The 15709-nt window shown below is 56.6% G+C and overlaps 1 protein-coding gene across 1 annotated transcript; it reads left to right on the top strand.

Moving 5' to 3' along the window:
* The first annotated feature begins 1254 nt into the window (after window positions 1-1254).
* NFKBIE (NFKB inhibitor epsilon) lies at window positions 1255-14612 on the top strand. The gene is made up of 6 exons (XM_069852571.1): window positions 1255-1685; window positions 12107-12209; window positions 12751-12982; window positions 13147-13235; window positions 13546-13794; window positions 14103-14612. The coding sequence occupies exons 1-6, from the start codon at window positions 1366-1368 to the stop codon at window positions 14166-14168; spliced, it is 1059 nt and encodes a 352-aa protein (XP_069708672.1). The 5' UTR covers window positions 1255-1365; the 3' UTR covers window positions 14169-14612.
* The last annotated feature ends 1097 nt before the right edge of the window (window positions 14613-15709 follow it).

Genomic DNA, 15709 nt, shown 5'->3' with positions numbered 1-15709 from the left:
GTTGTCTTCCATGGAAAACCCTCAAGAGAGAGCAATGGAGCTGGCATGGTGGGAGAGGTCAAGGATGAGCTTGGGCCACTGCAACATGACTGGATGAAGTCTACACAGATCTGCGAAGAACACAATGTCGATGTTGGGAGAAGAGCCCTGAAGTGCAGCCTGGTCAATCATTCACTGGCAAAGAGCTGGACCTTTGTTTGAGCTTCTATTTTCAGCTTTAATTTCTGTGTCCCTGCTGCTCTTGGGTGAGCCCCGGCAGCCACTCTGAGCTTTGAGCTTTCTGTTTGCAGCAGAGAAAAGCGGTGGGAAGCGGCTGCACCAAGTGACTTGTACAGCCAATTGTAGTGACCCCCTGGCCTTTCCCTTTGCCTGTACAGGCAGGACAGACAAGAAGGTATCTCAGCGGGTGAAAGAGGTTAAACCGTGCACGTGGGAAAAGCGAACAGTCTCGTTCACACCTATCTCTGCTACCAGTAAGTAACATCCACCATATCGTTTCCCACAGAGCCCGCAGCTTCCGTCAGCACCTGGGCACGCAAGAGCATCCTCCCCCATGTACCTCCTGGTCTGACGAGGTCCCTCTCCCTCCCCTGGCAAACCTGCCTGCTATTTAAAGAACCCAGACAAACAGGGCAGGGCAGGAGGCAGGTTCATGACACACTGGCAGGCACTGCCTGGCTTTGAGAAGCATAGTACGCCCACCTCCTCTGTGCCCCCCGGGTGTTTTTTCTCCCCACTTGTGCTCCCTCATCGCCCCCCTCCAGACAAAGCAGTCCAGGGGAGCATCCCACCACAGCAGCAGGTACGAGGGAGCCGGTGGGCCAGCAGGGAGAATCCGGGCCACTTCCCCTGCGCACTCCACTCCTGCCATGCCCACGGCTGTTTTTCTCCCCACTATTGCTCCCTCGCTGCCTCCCTCCAGGCAAAGCGGTCCGCGTGAGCATCTCCCCCCGTGCAGCGGGAGCGGGGTGAGCATCCCACCAGTGCGGCGGGTGCGGGGAGAGGGGGACCCAGTGGGGCAGCGGGGAGAACTTCAGCCACCTCCCCCGCGCACCCCACGGGTGTTTTTTCCGCCCCATTCGTGCTCCCTCGTCGCCCCCCTCCGGGCAAAGCGGTCCGGGCGAGCACCCGCCCCCCCTTGCAGCGGGACCGGGGCGAGCATCCCCCCTTCCGCGGGAGCGGGCGCAGCCTGCGGAGCGGCGGGGGAATCCCGGGCAGGCGGGGCCGGTGCGGGCTGAGTCAGGGCTCGCAGGGGCGGGAGGAGGAGGGGCCGCTCCGCCCTCGCCTCCGCGCCGGGCGCCGCTGGGTGTCTGCGCGGCCATGAGCCCCCCGGCGCCGGGCCCGGCGGGCGGCGGGCGCTGAGCGATGTCGCGGGCGGCGGGCGGCGAGAGCCGCAAGGAGGCGGCGGGTTGGGAGGCGGAGGACGGGCAGTGCGACTCCGGCATCGAGTCGCTGCGGTCGCTGCCCGGCGGCAGGGAGACCCCCGCCGAGGTCCCCCCCGAGGTCCCCCCCGCGCAGGGCGCCGCCGAGGAGCGCCTCGACTCCAGCTACGGCTCCGGAGCCCTCCCCGAGGCTCTGCCCGGGCTGCCGGCCGCCTGCCGCGCCGAGGAGCCGCCGCCGCCGCCGCCGGGGCTCAGCCGGCAGCAGCTCGAAGCCCTCACCTACGTCTCGGAGGATGGAGACACGTGAGTGACCGCGGCCCCTGCCCTCTATCCCTCCCCGGGGGTGGCTTGCGAGCACCGCCTCCCCCTAACCCACCCCCCTTCCCCGGCGCCGAGCGTGGCCCCTCACAGCCTAGCGATAAGCCGAGCTGTGGCTGTCGCGGTCCCCGAGGCCTCCCCGAGCCCCCGATCCGGAGCGCCCCCGACCCTGCGGGGATGCTCGGACCCCGGCGGGGCAGCTGAGCCCGGTCCGGCCGCAGCGGGAGGGAAAGGAGCCCAGGGCAACGTGGCACCGAGTGAACCCGATATAGGAGGCCGACCTCCACTTGGCTAAGGGGCTGCTAGCGACCGGGAGGTGGTGCGGGAGCAAAGAGAGCCCCCCTCCCCGGCCCCCGCTATCTCTCCCCCGGAGAACGCAACGTTTCCTCCCCGATGGTGCATAAGCGGGGCTCGAAGGAAGGTTGGCTTTGCAGGGTAAGACCTCGCGAGAAGGCTGCGTTGAGGCCACGGATGCTGCTCAGCGGAGCAGTGCAAGAACTGTTTGTTCTCAGGTGGAAAATCGCCTTGCTTTGTTAACCTGCCTGCACAGGCGCTGCGCCTGGCACGGCTGTGACGCACGCCCTGGTGCGGGGCTGCCCTCCAGAGCCTCCGTGACGGAGACGAGCGTGTCTCTTCAATAGCGGGGAGGGGGGCTTCCCACATCCGTAATGGTCACTCAAGGGCAGAAGCATCACGCCGAAGGTGTTTAGTTTGGCTTCTGATAACTGCCTTCGGCTAATCGTGGCTCTTTCCTGTCATGCGTGGAACCTCAGTGGAACGTTTTCATCATGAGTGCGTGCGCAGAGCGTGAGTGATTGTTGGGAATGATTGGACTCGATGATCCAGTGGGTCCTTTCCAACCTAGTGATTCTATGATTCTATGAAATGTGCTTGCAGCTGGGAAGAGCAAAGCTTTGCCCCAAACCCAGGCTGGAGTTCAATACCAAGCAATGGTGCAAGAGGAAGAGAAACTAGGAGGCACAAATGCTAGCAAACACATGTCTTCGGTACTGGGAAAAGCAAGGAGCCTTTGTCCTTGCCTCGCAGAGCGCATTTGGTTCTGAGGCTGAAGATGAGCTGGGAGCCAGCCTGAGTGTTTACTTCCTGGTTAGGAAGGAGCCTGTGAATCTGCTAATTAGTTCATTAATGCTCACTGTGGGATCTGCTCCGAGGATTGGCCGAAAGTCTCATGGCAAGCAAGGTTAGACTAAACCCAGCCTCCCACGCTCCCCAGCCAGGCGCCTGGATGGTGCTTTCTATCGCTGTCCTATCTACGGGCTTGCTCTGGGGCTCCTCGTCACAGAGGAGCTTCACCACCTTTCCTGGTTGTAATGCTAGAGCCAGCGTGCCCATGGAGAGAGCCCGGGGGTCTTTTAAGCAGAGCCGTGGAAGTAACACCACAGAAAAGCCTCCACCAGGCCAGTCCATCATGGCTTGCCCAAGGTTTCCTTCTCGCTGTTCTTTAGTGAGCCCGGTACGTGCAGCTGCTTGGAGATGCTCGGGGCAGTCTTGTAAGGTGGTTGAGTGCTTTGCTTGTCAGACTTGCTTGGCCAGAGCGTAACACAAGCATCTCATTAAGTAGGGAAACATTAACCGGTGATGCCTTGGTTCCTGTAGGCAGGAGAGGCTCTCCGATCTCTCTCCACATGGTTGCATCTGCTCTGCTGTTTTCTCTCACTCACAGTGCAGTTCTTAACAGGAAATCTGTAGAGAGCAAGGGAGGGAGTGAAAAGTCTGCTGATGGTGCAGCTTGTGCAGCTTCAGGCTGGCCATGTCCGTGCAGGGGGATGGATTTCCAGGGATCCACTCGCAGTGCTGGGGAAAAAAGCTATTCTTGTGGTTAGAGCGTTGAGGCTGTGGATTTCTGCCTCTGCTATTCCTGTCTCTCCTGACGCTGCGGCAGAGGTAGGCGGTATTTATATTTAGAAATGCTGAACATCCACCACTCCGGTCAATGCAAACGGAGGCTGCAAGTGCCTAGCGACTCATTGAACTGCCACCGGTTTTCTATGCAAAAACAAATGGGGGCTGATAGTAATGCTGAAGGCTAAGGAGCAATTGCTCATCCAGCAACAGAAGTTCCCCAGAGAAAAAGGATCAGATGGCTGCAGGCTGCATCCCTTTCATCCAGCCAGACAAACCCATTGACTTCTTTTCATCTTTGTCAGCTGCACATTTCCTTCCTTGAATGTCTGCCACAAAGCACTTCCAGGCCGAGAATTAAGATCATGCTATCATTATATTTTGGTAGACTTGGGCAACGACACTTTCTTGTAGTTGTAATTCTGAAAATACAAAAAATTTAGGTTTTCTGGCCAAATAGTTCCTTTTTCCCCTGCTGCCCTGGCTGGTACTAAGCAGAGGGCAGCACCAGGCTCACACAGAGGGAGCTGGCAAAAGTCTTGGCTCTCCATCTGGCAGAAGTATTGGCTCGTCCATAGATCGCCAAGCTCATCTACCTGTGCCACCAAAAGGTGTGCCTGCAAGGGGCTTGTATTTGTCAGATTGTGGGGGAAGTGCATGAGATGGAGGCAGAGGATCATGTGCTTGGGCGGTCGGAGTGTCAGCAGGATCTTCCTTGGATACCTTCCTGCCCGCCTCTGCAGCAGGGGAGGATTAGCCCAGGCAGAGTGAAGCAATGGGGCTAAAACTGGCTCCTCCTGTGCTCAAAATTAGAAGGGGTCCCGCTTCTGGAAGAAGGAAATTGACCAACAAGGAAGATGTGGGTGTGATGGCCAGTGAAATGTGTGGGTGTCATCTTCCAAGAATCATTTGCAAAAGTGCCTCTCTCCCCCAACACCTCCCAGTGCCACTGGGGGTCCGTCTGCCTTGAGGAAGTCAGATCTGCTGTAGCTGGGCTGCAGCACGTTAGTCCTCAAGAGAGAGTGACGCAGCTGGCATGGCAGGAGAGGTCAAGGATGAGGAATAGGGTGACAGGCAGAAGATGGTGGTACACTTAGGGCAGCGATATGTATCGTATGTATTCCACAGCAGGGCAGAAAGCAAGTCCTGTGCACTCAAGCATTCTCCTCCAGTTATCCATCTTTTCCTTGTGAACCAAGTGGTCTGCTCCAAGCATCCATCTTTTCTTTGTAAACCAACATCTTTTATGCTGAATTGGATCCCAGTGGGACTGCTCTGCGTGGAAGGAAAGAGAGGGGCTTTCCAGCTGCAGGCATGGCTAGCTCTGAGCAGGCTGCAGGCAGCTTTATTGCTGTGCACCAGCCTCTGGACAGGCTCAAGCTTTGTTAGGATTCACTAAGGGAACTTCCACCTTCCTGGGCTTACCAGGCAAAGGCACAAGTCCAGTGTCCTGGGAAAGGTGTGGGTATGGGACCATTTCCTTTGGAGAAGGATGGGGTGTGATGGAACTGACTGTTCCATCACAAGGGAAGACCTCATTATTTACCTTTGCTTATGACAACCTCCGACAACTCTGGAGGGGCAGAATTGTTTTGTCAGTGTGGGAGATTAAGCTGAACTTCCTCTAATCTGTCTTAAACATGTTTTCTATTCTGCTCGTGCTGGTCTTTGAGCCACACACTAGCTTGTGCCATCCGTACCTGATGCCGTGGTGATGGACACCTTGGGCAGTTGCAGAGAGCACATGTAGTCTTGCTCTGGGCCCTCTGGCTGTGCATGCTGTGAACGGTTGGGGGCTGCGTGTCTGCAGGAGGGTGGCTGTCTTCTGCACAGGTCTCTGTATTGCAAAACAATGCTGCTTCTCTGTGAGGGTGAAGGTTGAGGGACCCCAGCTCAGTCACAGGAGAGAGACCGTGGCCTCCCTCAAATGGAAAATGGGACTGAGTGGTTTTGGTTGGGTGCACATTTCAGGGAGGGAGGGGAGCAGAGGAAGCCTGACTTCCTCCTTCCACCAGAGACAAGTGCTGCCCCGTCTGCTGATAAGAAATCACGTGCCAGTGACTTGTGGGCTGAGATGCCTTAACAAGGGCTTGGGGACAGTTAATCGAGTAAAACTGGGGCCCTATGGAGCTGATGTTCTGAGCTCTTCTCCACATTATGGTAGCAAAGGGGTCTTTCCTCGTGAGCCCTTGCCTGTGAAGGTAGCTGTTGGAGTGCAAAGGCTCATCTTGTGGGGCCAAGAGCCACTTCTAACTATTCGCTGACACGTGCCAGCTGTAAACATACCACCTTGTGTAGCCCTGTGCCAGAGATCTTCCCCGTGGAGGGAAATAGAGGTTATCCCCATTTAGGCTGCCTGCTCTGTTGTGACTGCTTGCTCGGTGCTTGACCTGCTGAACAGGGGTGTTGCTGAACCCCTACAACCCTGGATCCCAGCACGTGTGCCTGGAGGAACACTCTGTGTGTGATGCTGTGAAAGAAGGAAAAAAAGAAGTGGAGGACTGGAGAGACATAGTTTAGGAGAAGAATTAAAGAAATCCAATGCAGAGAGCACACCTGGTTGCTGGGTGGGCTGGGAGTCCCCCTGGCTCAGTTGTGCTGGGCTGTTGCTGGCTGCCCAACAGCGCGATGGCCATAGTTAATGGGAAGCAGGGATACTCTTGTTTTTTTCCAGAGGGCTTCAGAAAGTTCCTTGCCCAGTTGCTGAGGGAGTTAGAGTCCATCATGGGTTGCTCCCTAGCACACCGCTCTTGTGGAGCAGAGAAGAGTGAGCCCTAATGTGGGGCTGGCCAGAAAGAGAAATGGCCTCTCAGCAATTCCTCTGTGTGTGCTCAGGAATTTAGTGAGCTGTGGAGGGCTTAGTGCCCCTCCAAGCGAGGACAGGCTGCTCTGCACAGGCTCCTCTGGGATGTCCCAGAAATTGCAGACTGCCACAGGCATCACACACATACAGCCTGGCATAAGATGGGTAAGTCCTGGCAGCTCTCTGAGATCATGCAGGCAAGAAGAGATTTTTTTCCCTGTGTTTGGATGACTTCAACCTGGCCCAGAGGAAGTTTCTTCAGACTTTCCGCCTGCATAGGTTTGCCTTGGAGCTGGGGAGAGGCACAGGGGACTTCAGCATAGAGGAAGGGAAAGAATGGCTGGAAATTTCCATGTGCCGGGGTGCAGAAGCCTGGTGATGCCTGGCTGTAATGGATCAGTTGAGGTGAGAAGGGCTTCAGGTCCTTGCGCTCTGGAGACAGGCTTGGACGCTGCTGAGAAAGGGTTAAGCTCAGCTAAATTAACAAAGAAGGTTTTGATTTTTGTTCATTTGGGCTTTTTTTAGTACAATGTGGATAAAAGAAGAGTCAAATGTGACTGTGTAGGACAAGAGGCCGTGGGATCTGAACTATGAGACTGGTTACTGGGCACCTCTCAGTGAGCTGCGTAGGATGCTCTCTGCATCCCAGGGATGGGAAGTCCCTCTGACTGCGGCAGATGCAGGGCTGAAGGAGGGGGCCCTGAGACTGAAGGGGGGCCTTGAGACATCCTAGACCATGGTTGGTACCTCATTAAAAGAAAATCCTGAGGCAGTGAGGTTACGTGTGTGGCTGTAAATGATTATTAGGGTGTGTTGTGCTGGCTCTGGCAAAGTCCAGGCACTATCCTCTTCCAAGAGGCTGTTCTGACCTAAAGATATTCTACAGTTTCTGTGCACATAGAGATATGTTTCCCTCTTGATGAGCAAGAATGGGAATTTGCTCTATTTGAAAGGGAGTTGCCATGGCCAATGAACCTTTCAGGATGTTTGCTGCTTTTATTGCAATCATTTGTCTCACTTCTCAGCCCATGTCTGTGAAAGCAGTTCCAATTGCCTGGGGCAGAGTGACCTGCTTTCTAGCTTGTCTCTTCCCTGCAGTGATGGTAGCGCAGGACAGACCCCTTGTTTTGCAGGGGGACAGTCCATGTGCTTGTGGTGTTTAGTGTTTCTGCAATCCAGGACTCATCACCTACTTGGAAATGGAGCAAAATACTCAAACACATAGGTGCAGAGTCTACAGGTCATAAGGCCAGGGGCGCAGTATGTGGATGAATGGGGGTGCCTTCATCTCCCCCTACCTCCTTCTCCACCTCCATCTCAGTGAAAAACGAGGTGCCCGTACCCCTCTCACAATGCCTTCCATGCCAGTCAGCTTCCAGCACCCCTAATTCACCAGCATCTGATCAGACCGTCTGCAGAGCACCACAGGAAAAGTGGAGGCTGTCTCCTCTGCTTGCCCATTTCTTTCCACCCCTCCATTTGGCCCCAGGAGCAGCAGGCTGGGAAGCAGCTGCTGCCCAGGCTGGAGATCAGGGGGCTGAAGGGGCTTTGCTCAGGGAAGGCGAGAAGAAACCTGCAGGAGACCCAGGGCAAGAGCAGAGAACATGTGGATGAGCCTACAGCTGGCTGGGATCAGCTGCTCCCCTGGTGCTGCCAGAGGGCAGCTGGCACAGTTTTATGGAACTGGGCAGCATCACGTTGGTGTGCAGGAAGGGAGCCAGGCTGGGCTGGCAGAGGGCTGCAGGGCAGGATGGAGCTGGTTTTGCCGAATCTGTTGGCAGAGGTTCATGCTGATGGCTGAGGAAGCGGTTAGCAGCACAGGTTTTGGGGCTGGAACAGGAGAGCAGGGTAAGTGTGGAATTCCCCTACTGTTTTCCTCCTCCCTTGCTCTCCTCTCTTGCTGCTGGGGCCATTTCCTCCCCTGAACGAGTTTCTTTTGTGCAGATCGTTTACATGATTTCCTACTGCTCTGCTCAGCCAAAATAAGGAGCCAGGAGTGAACTGTTCCCACTACAGCCATAGAACTTCTCTAGAGAGGGAGGAAAATCTGTTCAAGCAGTTTCTATTGAATGCTAGATCCCTTGTCCTAGGTGCTTCTGGGATGAGATGGTGAAGGGAGAGGCTGCTTTGGGAACAAGGTGTCTTACTTTACAGATTGGGGGGATCTCCATAATCAGCCCCTTTTCCAGAGGGTTCTGTCTGTGTGTCAGAGCTGGGTGTCACCCATACCCTTACTCCTTGCCTCCAATTGCAGGCATCCTCAGATGTGGATGCTTTTCCTACTAGATGCTTGAGGTCACTCAGGAGCCTGGGAGATGGACAGCACTGTGGAAATAGGTGTTCTGTGCCTAAACTAGGACCACTTTGGGCATAACAGTGCTGCATATTCAGACCCAGGGACATCCCCAGGGACAGCCCTGACCCCTGTGCTCCAGGATTGTTATCTCTCTGGTGACAGGTGGATCACCTTCTGACAGGGATGCCCTGTACCCGTGGGACCTTTGTGATTCAGAGCACTAAGGAGTCCCATTATGATAGGATAGAGCTGGTGAGGAAGTGGAAAAGCTGCGAACAAGCCAAGCAGTCCATACTCCTGAGTTGACTACATTTCCTCTGGCCACAGCTCCTCCATCCCCTGTGCTTTCCAAACTCCCTGTTGCCCTTTCCCCCTGGGCACCCACCCCCATGGCTGCAGGTGCAAGCCGGAGCGTGGGAGGGTGGGAGCAGGCGAGGAGGGGAAGGCAGAGAAGAGGCATAGATACAGCTGAGAGGAGGGCAAGGGTCCAAGTGTGGCAGGGTGGAGGGCTTGTTCTGGCAGAGGCGCAGGGCTGTAACTGGGTGAGGAGGGGTGTCTGGCAGTGAGCAGCCCTGGCTGTGGGGCTCAGCAGTGTGCCAGCATGCAGCAGCCAGTCAGCAGCTGGACCACATGGCAGAGAGAGGTGTGCTTGTAGCCGTGCTGCCAGAAAGTGGAGATCTGCACAGTGCACACATCTCAAGTCTCCTGGGGGTAGGAGGTTTCCTGGGTTAACAGGAGACCGTCCCGATTCCTGATTGGCATCACAGAGTGCCATAGTGAACACACGCTCTTGGTGGGCTCATCCCAGCCCAGTGCTTTCATCCGAGTGTCAACTCCTCTGAGCAGCTCACAGCTTTCACAGCCTTTTCAGGAAGTTGAGGGCTGGAAATGAAGAAAGAGGGGAATGAATGCAGAAATGAAAGCACAGGAGAGGGCTGTGCCTGGGTAGAGATGGAAGAGGAGGAGAGGGAAAGCAGTCCTTCAAAGCAGGCATGTCCCAGCTTCAAGGTGAAAGCCTGAGCTCTGGCTGCGTGGGAATGGTCACCCCTTTCACCTCTGTTGCAAAACTTGCTCAGCATCAGCTGAGCCCCCAGGGGCTCCACTGCCTTGTTGAGCTGCAAAGCCACCCAAGCCAGGAAGAGCGAGATGCTAGTGGTGGTGGAAGGCTGCCTGGGGTTTCCATCTCCCCTGGGTGACTGCCCCGCTTGTCCCCACATGACTGCACAGCGTGGCGTGGGTGGTGGCAGAGGGGCCAGGGGGATTCCTAGGAACACAGGGTCTTGCTGCAGGAGGGCGCGACCCCGGGTGCTGCTCTCTCCCCTGAGAGCTCAGTGTGGCTCTGGAAAGTGAAAGTATCAGAGGTTTAAAGTTCAAGCCAAATTGCCTTGGAAAGTCCCCTGTCTGAGCAGCGTTATCTCTGCCATACCTGAAAAAGGCACATCCCGTGGCCTCCTCCCACATGCGGTGCCTGGGAGCAGGTTTGGAGAAACAGGGGCTGTCCCTACAAGTGGGCAAAGGACAACTTGGCATAGGTGCTGCCGCAGGGACAAGGAGCCTGATGCAAAACCCAGTAGGGAATCTCCCTGCCTGGATCATACCTGGACTGGGGCCACTGAATGCCTGATGAAGGGGAGGGTATTCTTACAGCTGGTCTTCCAGCTCTGCACCTTGCTCCTGCTTTGTGGTAGCCTGGCCTGGGCCCTTTGGCTGTGCTGCTGCCCCATGGTCCACTGAGGGCAGCTAGACCCTGCTCATGGGCCTGCTCCATTGCAGTCTGCAACCTCCTCCCCTTCTCTGGGGAGCACTGGCAGTGAGGGGGCACCCCATGGTGGTGTAGAGGCAAATGTGGGTGGCCTTTCCTTCCAGTGAGGAATTCCATGCTGTGTGTGACCTGGCAGTGGGGGATGCAGCCTCTCCTGTCAGTCTCTCCCCTGGAAGCAGGGCAAAGAGGAACCAGCTTCCTTGTGTCATGAAAAATGGGGCTCAACTGAGGGTACCTGGGATCCTGGATGCTGGCTCAAGCCTTGGGCAGTGCTTGCAGGATGTGGATAAAAGATATTTGGGCCCCTTAGCACACCCATGTCCTCGCTGCAGCTGGCAAGGTCAGCCCCAGCTCCGCTCCTTTGCTGCTGCGCTTTAGAGCTAGGTTGTCTTCCCACCTGCAAAGGGATGCCGTCCCTCCCTGACATTGCAAGTGGTATCCTGAAGCTGGGCTGTCTGGTGAGCAGGTTGTGTTTCTGGGGCTGATGCAGCTCTTGCCCTCTATTCCTCATCCCACCCAATGGCATGAGTCCACTTAGAGCCCGGCCTTTGGTTCAGAGCTTATCCCTGCCAGAGAGAAAAGCCACACAGGGCCCCCAGTGTGTGCAATGAGGAGATAGCAGGAGGCTCGGGTCTTGCATGCAGTGCTTTGCAGAGCAGGAGATGCTGCCCACTTCTCACTCACTGCTGCTCGCTCCTCGCTGCTGCCCGCCGTGGCTGGCCCAGACGCACTGCCCTGTGGCGGGGGGGCAGCCCCTCTGTGTGGGGGCCCAGGATCGCAGCAGGCTGGCGGACAGGACTGGAAATTCCCTCTCGGCTCTGCCTCCATCGCACTCTCACTTCTGTTCTGACTGCACCGGGGGCCAACATCAGACCCAGCTGGAAATAAAACCTCTTCATGGGCTGGGGGACTCTGTGCTTCTCGGCCAACCTCTGGCTGTGGGGGGCAAAGTCCTGAGAATATGGGCTCGCTGCTGGCCACTGAGGTCCAGCAGCCTCACCTCTGGCATCCCTCTGCACTGGCAGGCTGAGTGCCAGCCCTACCGCAGCAGTGCCGAAAGGGAAGGATGTAAGGGAGAGAAGGGGAAATTGGTGTGGGCCAGCAGATCAGCTGGCACAAGGACTGTGATGCGCAGGTGATCTTGGACTGGTGTTGGCCCCCTGCCTAGCTTTGGCCGCCTGCCTTCACAGAGGGGAAAGCAGAAGTATGGTGCACAGCCGGTAGTGGGGCGCTGGAATTCCCCAGGCAGCAGCCAGAGCCCAGACCTCCCTACACAGCTGCCAAACCCAGCCCCCTGGGCTCTGCAAAACATATCCCAGGCTCTTTGGACCTGCCCCAATTGGAGATCTGGCTCTGGGCAGCGCTGGGTCCAAGCCCTGTGCATGCTGTGAGGTCTGAGGGAGGACTGTGCAGGGTCAGGAGCTTTCATTCCTTGTGCTGATCAGAGTGAAGGACTGCCCTGGGGAGCCTCAGGACGTGTTCCTGCCTTGCCCTGCTGCTAAGCTTCTCCAGGGAGAGGGCAGGATGGACGAGCTCTGAACTGGTGGGAATGGAAGGGGACTCGGATCAGTGGGGAGGTTATTCCTCCATACAGCAGTGGAGGATTTCTGCTCCCGAATTTGGCACTCAGGACTCATTTTTCTTATTTTTTTCCTCCCCTATTCCCTTTATCCGCTCTGTAGGTTGGTTCACCTGGCCATTATCCACTGTGTCCCAGCTGTGGCACTCTGCTGCATTGCTCAGCTGCCCAGGGAGGTGCTGGAGATACAAAATGATCTTTTCCAGGTAAGCAGATGTGGTGGGCAGAAGATGGGAGGAAGGCAGGTGCCACAGGCTGCTCCCTAGATAGATGCCAAATCCATCTGCCCTTTCCCCAAGACCCCCCCACCCTCTTCCTTCAGGCTATGGTAAAGGTCCCACGTGAGCAGCACCTTTTGAAGGAAGGGAATAAGGGTGTAGGAGATAGCTCTTTCTCAGGATGGGACAGCTCCCAGCACCAAAGGATAAAGGGGTCCTTTACAAGGCCCCAGGATGTCTTGGACCACCCCAGAGGGTGGAGGAGGCATGGCTTGAATGTGGTAGGGTAGATAACCTGGGAGAGTGAGATCTGCCCCTACAAGTGATCCTTGAGCTGAGATGCAGGGGGACAGCAAGCCATTTACATCCCCGGTGTCAGCCACGCCTAACCTCAGGACAGCGATGGGATCCTGTGCGGCAGATTGCCCAGGCCACCTAGCTGGCTCCTGTAGGCTGGCACAGCTCATCACTCTGGTGTCCTGTGGGGCATCCTCTGCTTTCACAACGTCTGTCCTCACCTCCTTTCTAGACCCCGCTACACCTCGCTGTGTACCTGGAGCAGCCCAGTGTGATAGAGGCACTGATCCACAAGGGAGTCAACCTTGGGCTGCAGGATCGCAATGGAAACACCCCACTGCACCTGGCCTGCGAGCAGCAGCACCTGCAGTGTGCTCAGCAGCTGCTGCAGGGCACAGCCTTGACGGAGGGCACAGACCAGCCCCACAGGCACCACCAGGACCTGCAGCTCCAGAACTGGCAAGGTGAGACCTGAGGGCAGCCTGGTGTGGAGCCAGCGGCCAAGTTGGGGCAGAGATGGTGCGTTGCGTGTGCTGGGAGTACAGCAAGGCGAGTGCAGGGCCAGGGCTGGTGTGCCTCAGGATGCTCTGGGCTGACTGTGGCTCTCTCTTCTGTCTTCTCATTGCAGGCTTGGCCTGCCTGCACATCAGCACCTTGAAGGGGAACATCCCAATGATGTCTCTTCTGCTGGAGAGCGGTGCCAACATCGATGTTCGGGTAAGGCTGGGGCCATGGTGCGTTGTTCGTCTGAAGTCAGGCATGGTGTGTGGCTCCCTTAAGCATGCCCTCCAGCCTTGGGGCAGGCACTGCTGGGTGGTGGCAGGACTGCCGTGGGGCTCGAAGGCACTGAGTTTTGAGGAAGAGGAGAAGAGAGGAGAGGAAAGGTCCTTGTGGGGCTGTTGGATGTTATGACTGCAGTTGGGTGGGGACTGCCTGTCTTGCACTCTGTCAAAGGGATGCGGGTGGATTCTACAGGGTCTGTCTGAGGAGATCCCACGCTCATGCCTTTCTGGTCTGCGGGTTGCAGGAGGGCACAAGTGGGAAGACCCCTTTGCACCTGGCCGTGGAGTGCCACAACCGCAGGGCTGTCCAGTTCCTGCTGCGCAATGGGGCCTATGTGGATGCCCAGATGTACAATGGGTGCACCCCACTCCACCTGGCTGTGGGCCGCAAGGATGCTGCCATCGCTGCCATCCTCTCACACTCTGGAGCCGACACCTTGCTGAGGAACATGGAGAACGAGACAGCCCAGGACTTGGCTGATGGCAACGACGATGTGAGTCTGTGAAGGGGGAGACCTGTGGTTCTGCAAGCATGTTAGGCTGCAGGAATCAGAAGGTTTGAGAAGAGTTCCTAGGGGTTTCTAGCTACACCCATCCTACCCCAAAGAGTACAGGCATTCGTTCTGGGGGTGCGTGGGTGCTTGTTGGCTTGAGCTCTAGGGAAAGTCCAACCAGGGTTTCTTGGCACTTCCCCGGGGAGGTGGAAGGCTGTGGGGCTGGGAGGGCAGGTCTGGGCCCCTACCTAAGCCCAACATGGACATGACCCTGGATCCTTAAATGTCCACACCCTTGGCCTTTGCAGCTCCTCGCCTTGCTGCCCTTCGATGACCTGAAGATCTCGGGAAAGCCTGTCGTGTGCTCTGAATGAGTGACTGGACTCCTTGGACTCCTTTGGCCCATCAGGCTGACTCCTCGCTCTGTGCTGCTGCCCGCTGGGACTTTGCCTGACTGCAGTTCAGTGGCAGCAGAGCCACTTTGGGAGACTTATCCCCGCTCTCTCCTCTTTGGAAAAGTTTTGTTAGCCCCAGCTGCCTTCCCAGAGGGAAGAAGGTGGCACTATGAGCACTACACAGGGGAGGCTTTTCTTTTAGTATTTGTGTCCAGCAGCAGGACTGAATTTCTCCTCCCCGCCATGGGTCTGACTTGTGGGGGTCTGTAGCTTACACAGGGAAGGAGCAGGAGAGGACTCCTTTTCACACTGTACAATGGACAATGCATCCTCTGGCACCTCTAAATGCCATCAGATTTAGTGTGGGGTGAGAAGAATTAACGCTCACTCTAATAAACGTTTGTTCTTGCTGTGGGCGCCTAAGGTCTCATGTGATCTAAGCTGCCACGCTCCCCCACAGCATCAGAAGGCTGAGCATTACCCTGGGCACCTGGGCACATGAGGGCTGCAGGGGCTTCCCCAGCCTGCCGGCTCCTTCGGGTCATTAGTACGGCAGAAGGTGAGTGGGAGCACAGGGGCTTCCCCTCTTGCAAAGCCTTTCCTGTGCTTGTGGCCAGAGCTGGGGCATCCCAGCCAGGTGCTCCATTCCTGTGCTGTCCTGCCGAGCTTCAGGGCTGAAGACGGAGCATAGGAGGTGCAGGAAGACCAGACGTGGATCCCTGCTTCTGCTATCATGCCTGACATCTTGCTGCCTTACGGTGCCACCCCATCCCCTGGCTTGAGATGGTGTTAAAAAACTTAGGGCATGGGTCTTCTCTGTGTTTTAGGTTCCCCCAGGCTAAAAGCAGAGACCGCATGGTTATCTCCACATTCCTTCTGCTGTTCAGCTCGCCACCCTTCCCTGCCCCCTCTCCATGCCAGAGGAGCACGTGCAATGTATTAGGGAACGAGCAACCAAAGACACTGTGGGAATGGAGACAGAGTGTGCCTGACCTCATCTCAGCCAGGGAAATTCCCCGCTTGCTGCCTGGGAGCAGCTGCTGTTGTTTGGGGCAAATCACAGATGGCGCAATCACCCGACATGCTCCGGAGTGAGTTGTTGTCTTCCTCCTCCCGTCTTGGAAAGACAGAGAGAGCGCCATGGAATGCTGCCAGGAACGCAGCATGGGCTCCCCCGCGGCCTCTCTGGAGCTTGCTTGCTCTCTTGAGCAGCCCTGGCCTGGATTGCTTGATTTCTTCTGAATATTTGTCTCTCACCTTCTGGAAGGACTTCAACCCTGCTGCAAACAAGCCGTATTCTGCACATGGGCCTCGGCCAGTGTCTGCCAGGAGTGAGTGCCTTGTGGGCTTGCTCTGGTGACACCTTCGGAGGGGACGTGGGATGCTCCGGGTGGCCCAGAGCAGGAGGAGCAGGTGCTGCAGGGCAAAGCAGCATGTTGGGGCTGAGGATGCAGCTGGGTGTGAAAGGGAGGGAGAAGGCAGAAACAAATAATCTGCACTATCTTCTTCTTATTATTTTT

This window comes from Phaenicophaeus curvirostris, chromosome 2, assembly GCF_032191515.1.
Source record: "Phaenicophaeus curvirostris isolate KB17595 chromosome 2, BPBGC_Pcur_1.0, whole genome shotgun sequence".
Classification (NCBI taxonomy): domain Eukaryota; kingdom Metazoa; phylum Chordata; class Aves; order Cuculiformes; family Cuculidae; genus Phaenicophaeus; species Phaenicophaeus curvirostris.
This window is presented reverse-complemented; position numbering and strand designations above follow the sequence as displayed.

Bases quoted from the DNA above. Each gene is read 5' to 3' on its own strand.
- NFKBIE (XM_069852571.1), top strand. From the start codon at position 1,366: ATGTCGCGGGCGGCGGGCGGCGAGAGCCGCAAGGAGGCGGCGGGTTGG. The intron at 13,236-13,545 runs GTAAGGCTGGGG...TGCGGGTTGCAG, and splicing joins GTGCCAACATCGATGTTCGG to GAGGGCACAAGTGGGAAGAC. The intron at 13,795-14,102 runs GTGAGTCTGTGA...TGGCCTTTGCAG, and splicing joins TGGCTGATGGCAACGACGAT to CTCCTCGCCTTGCTGCCCTT.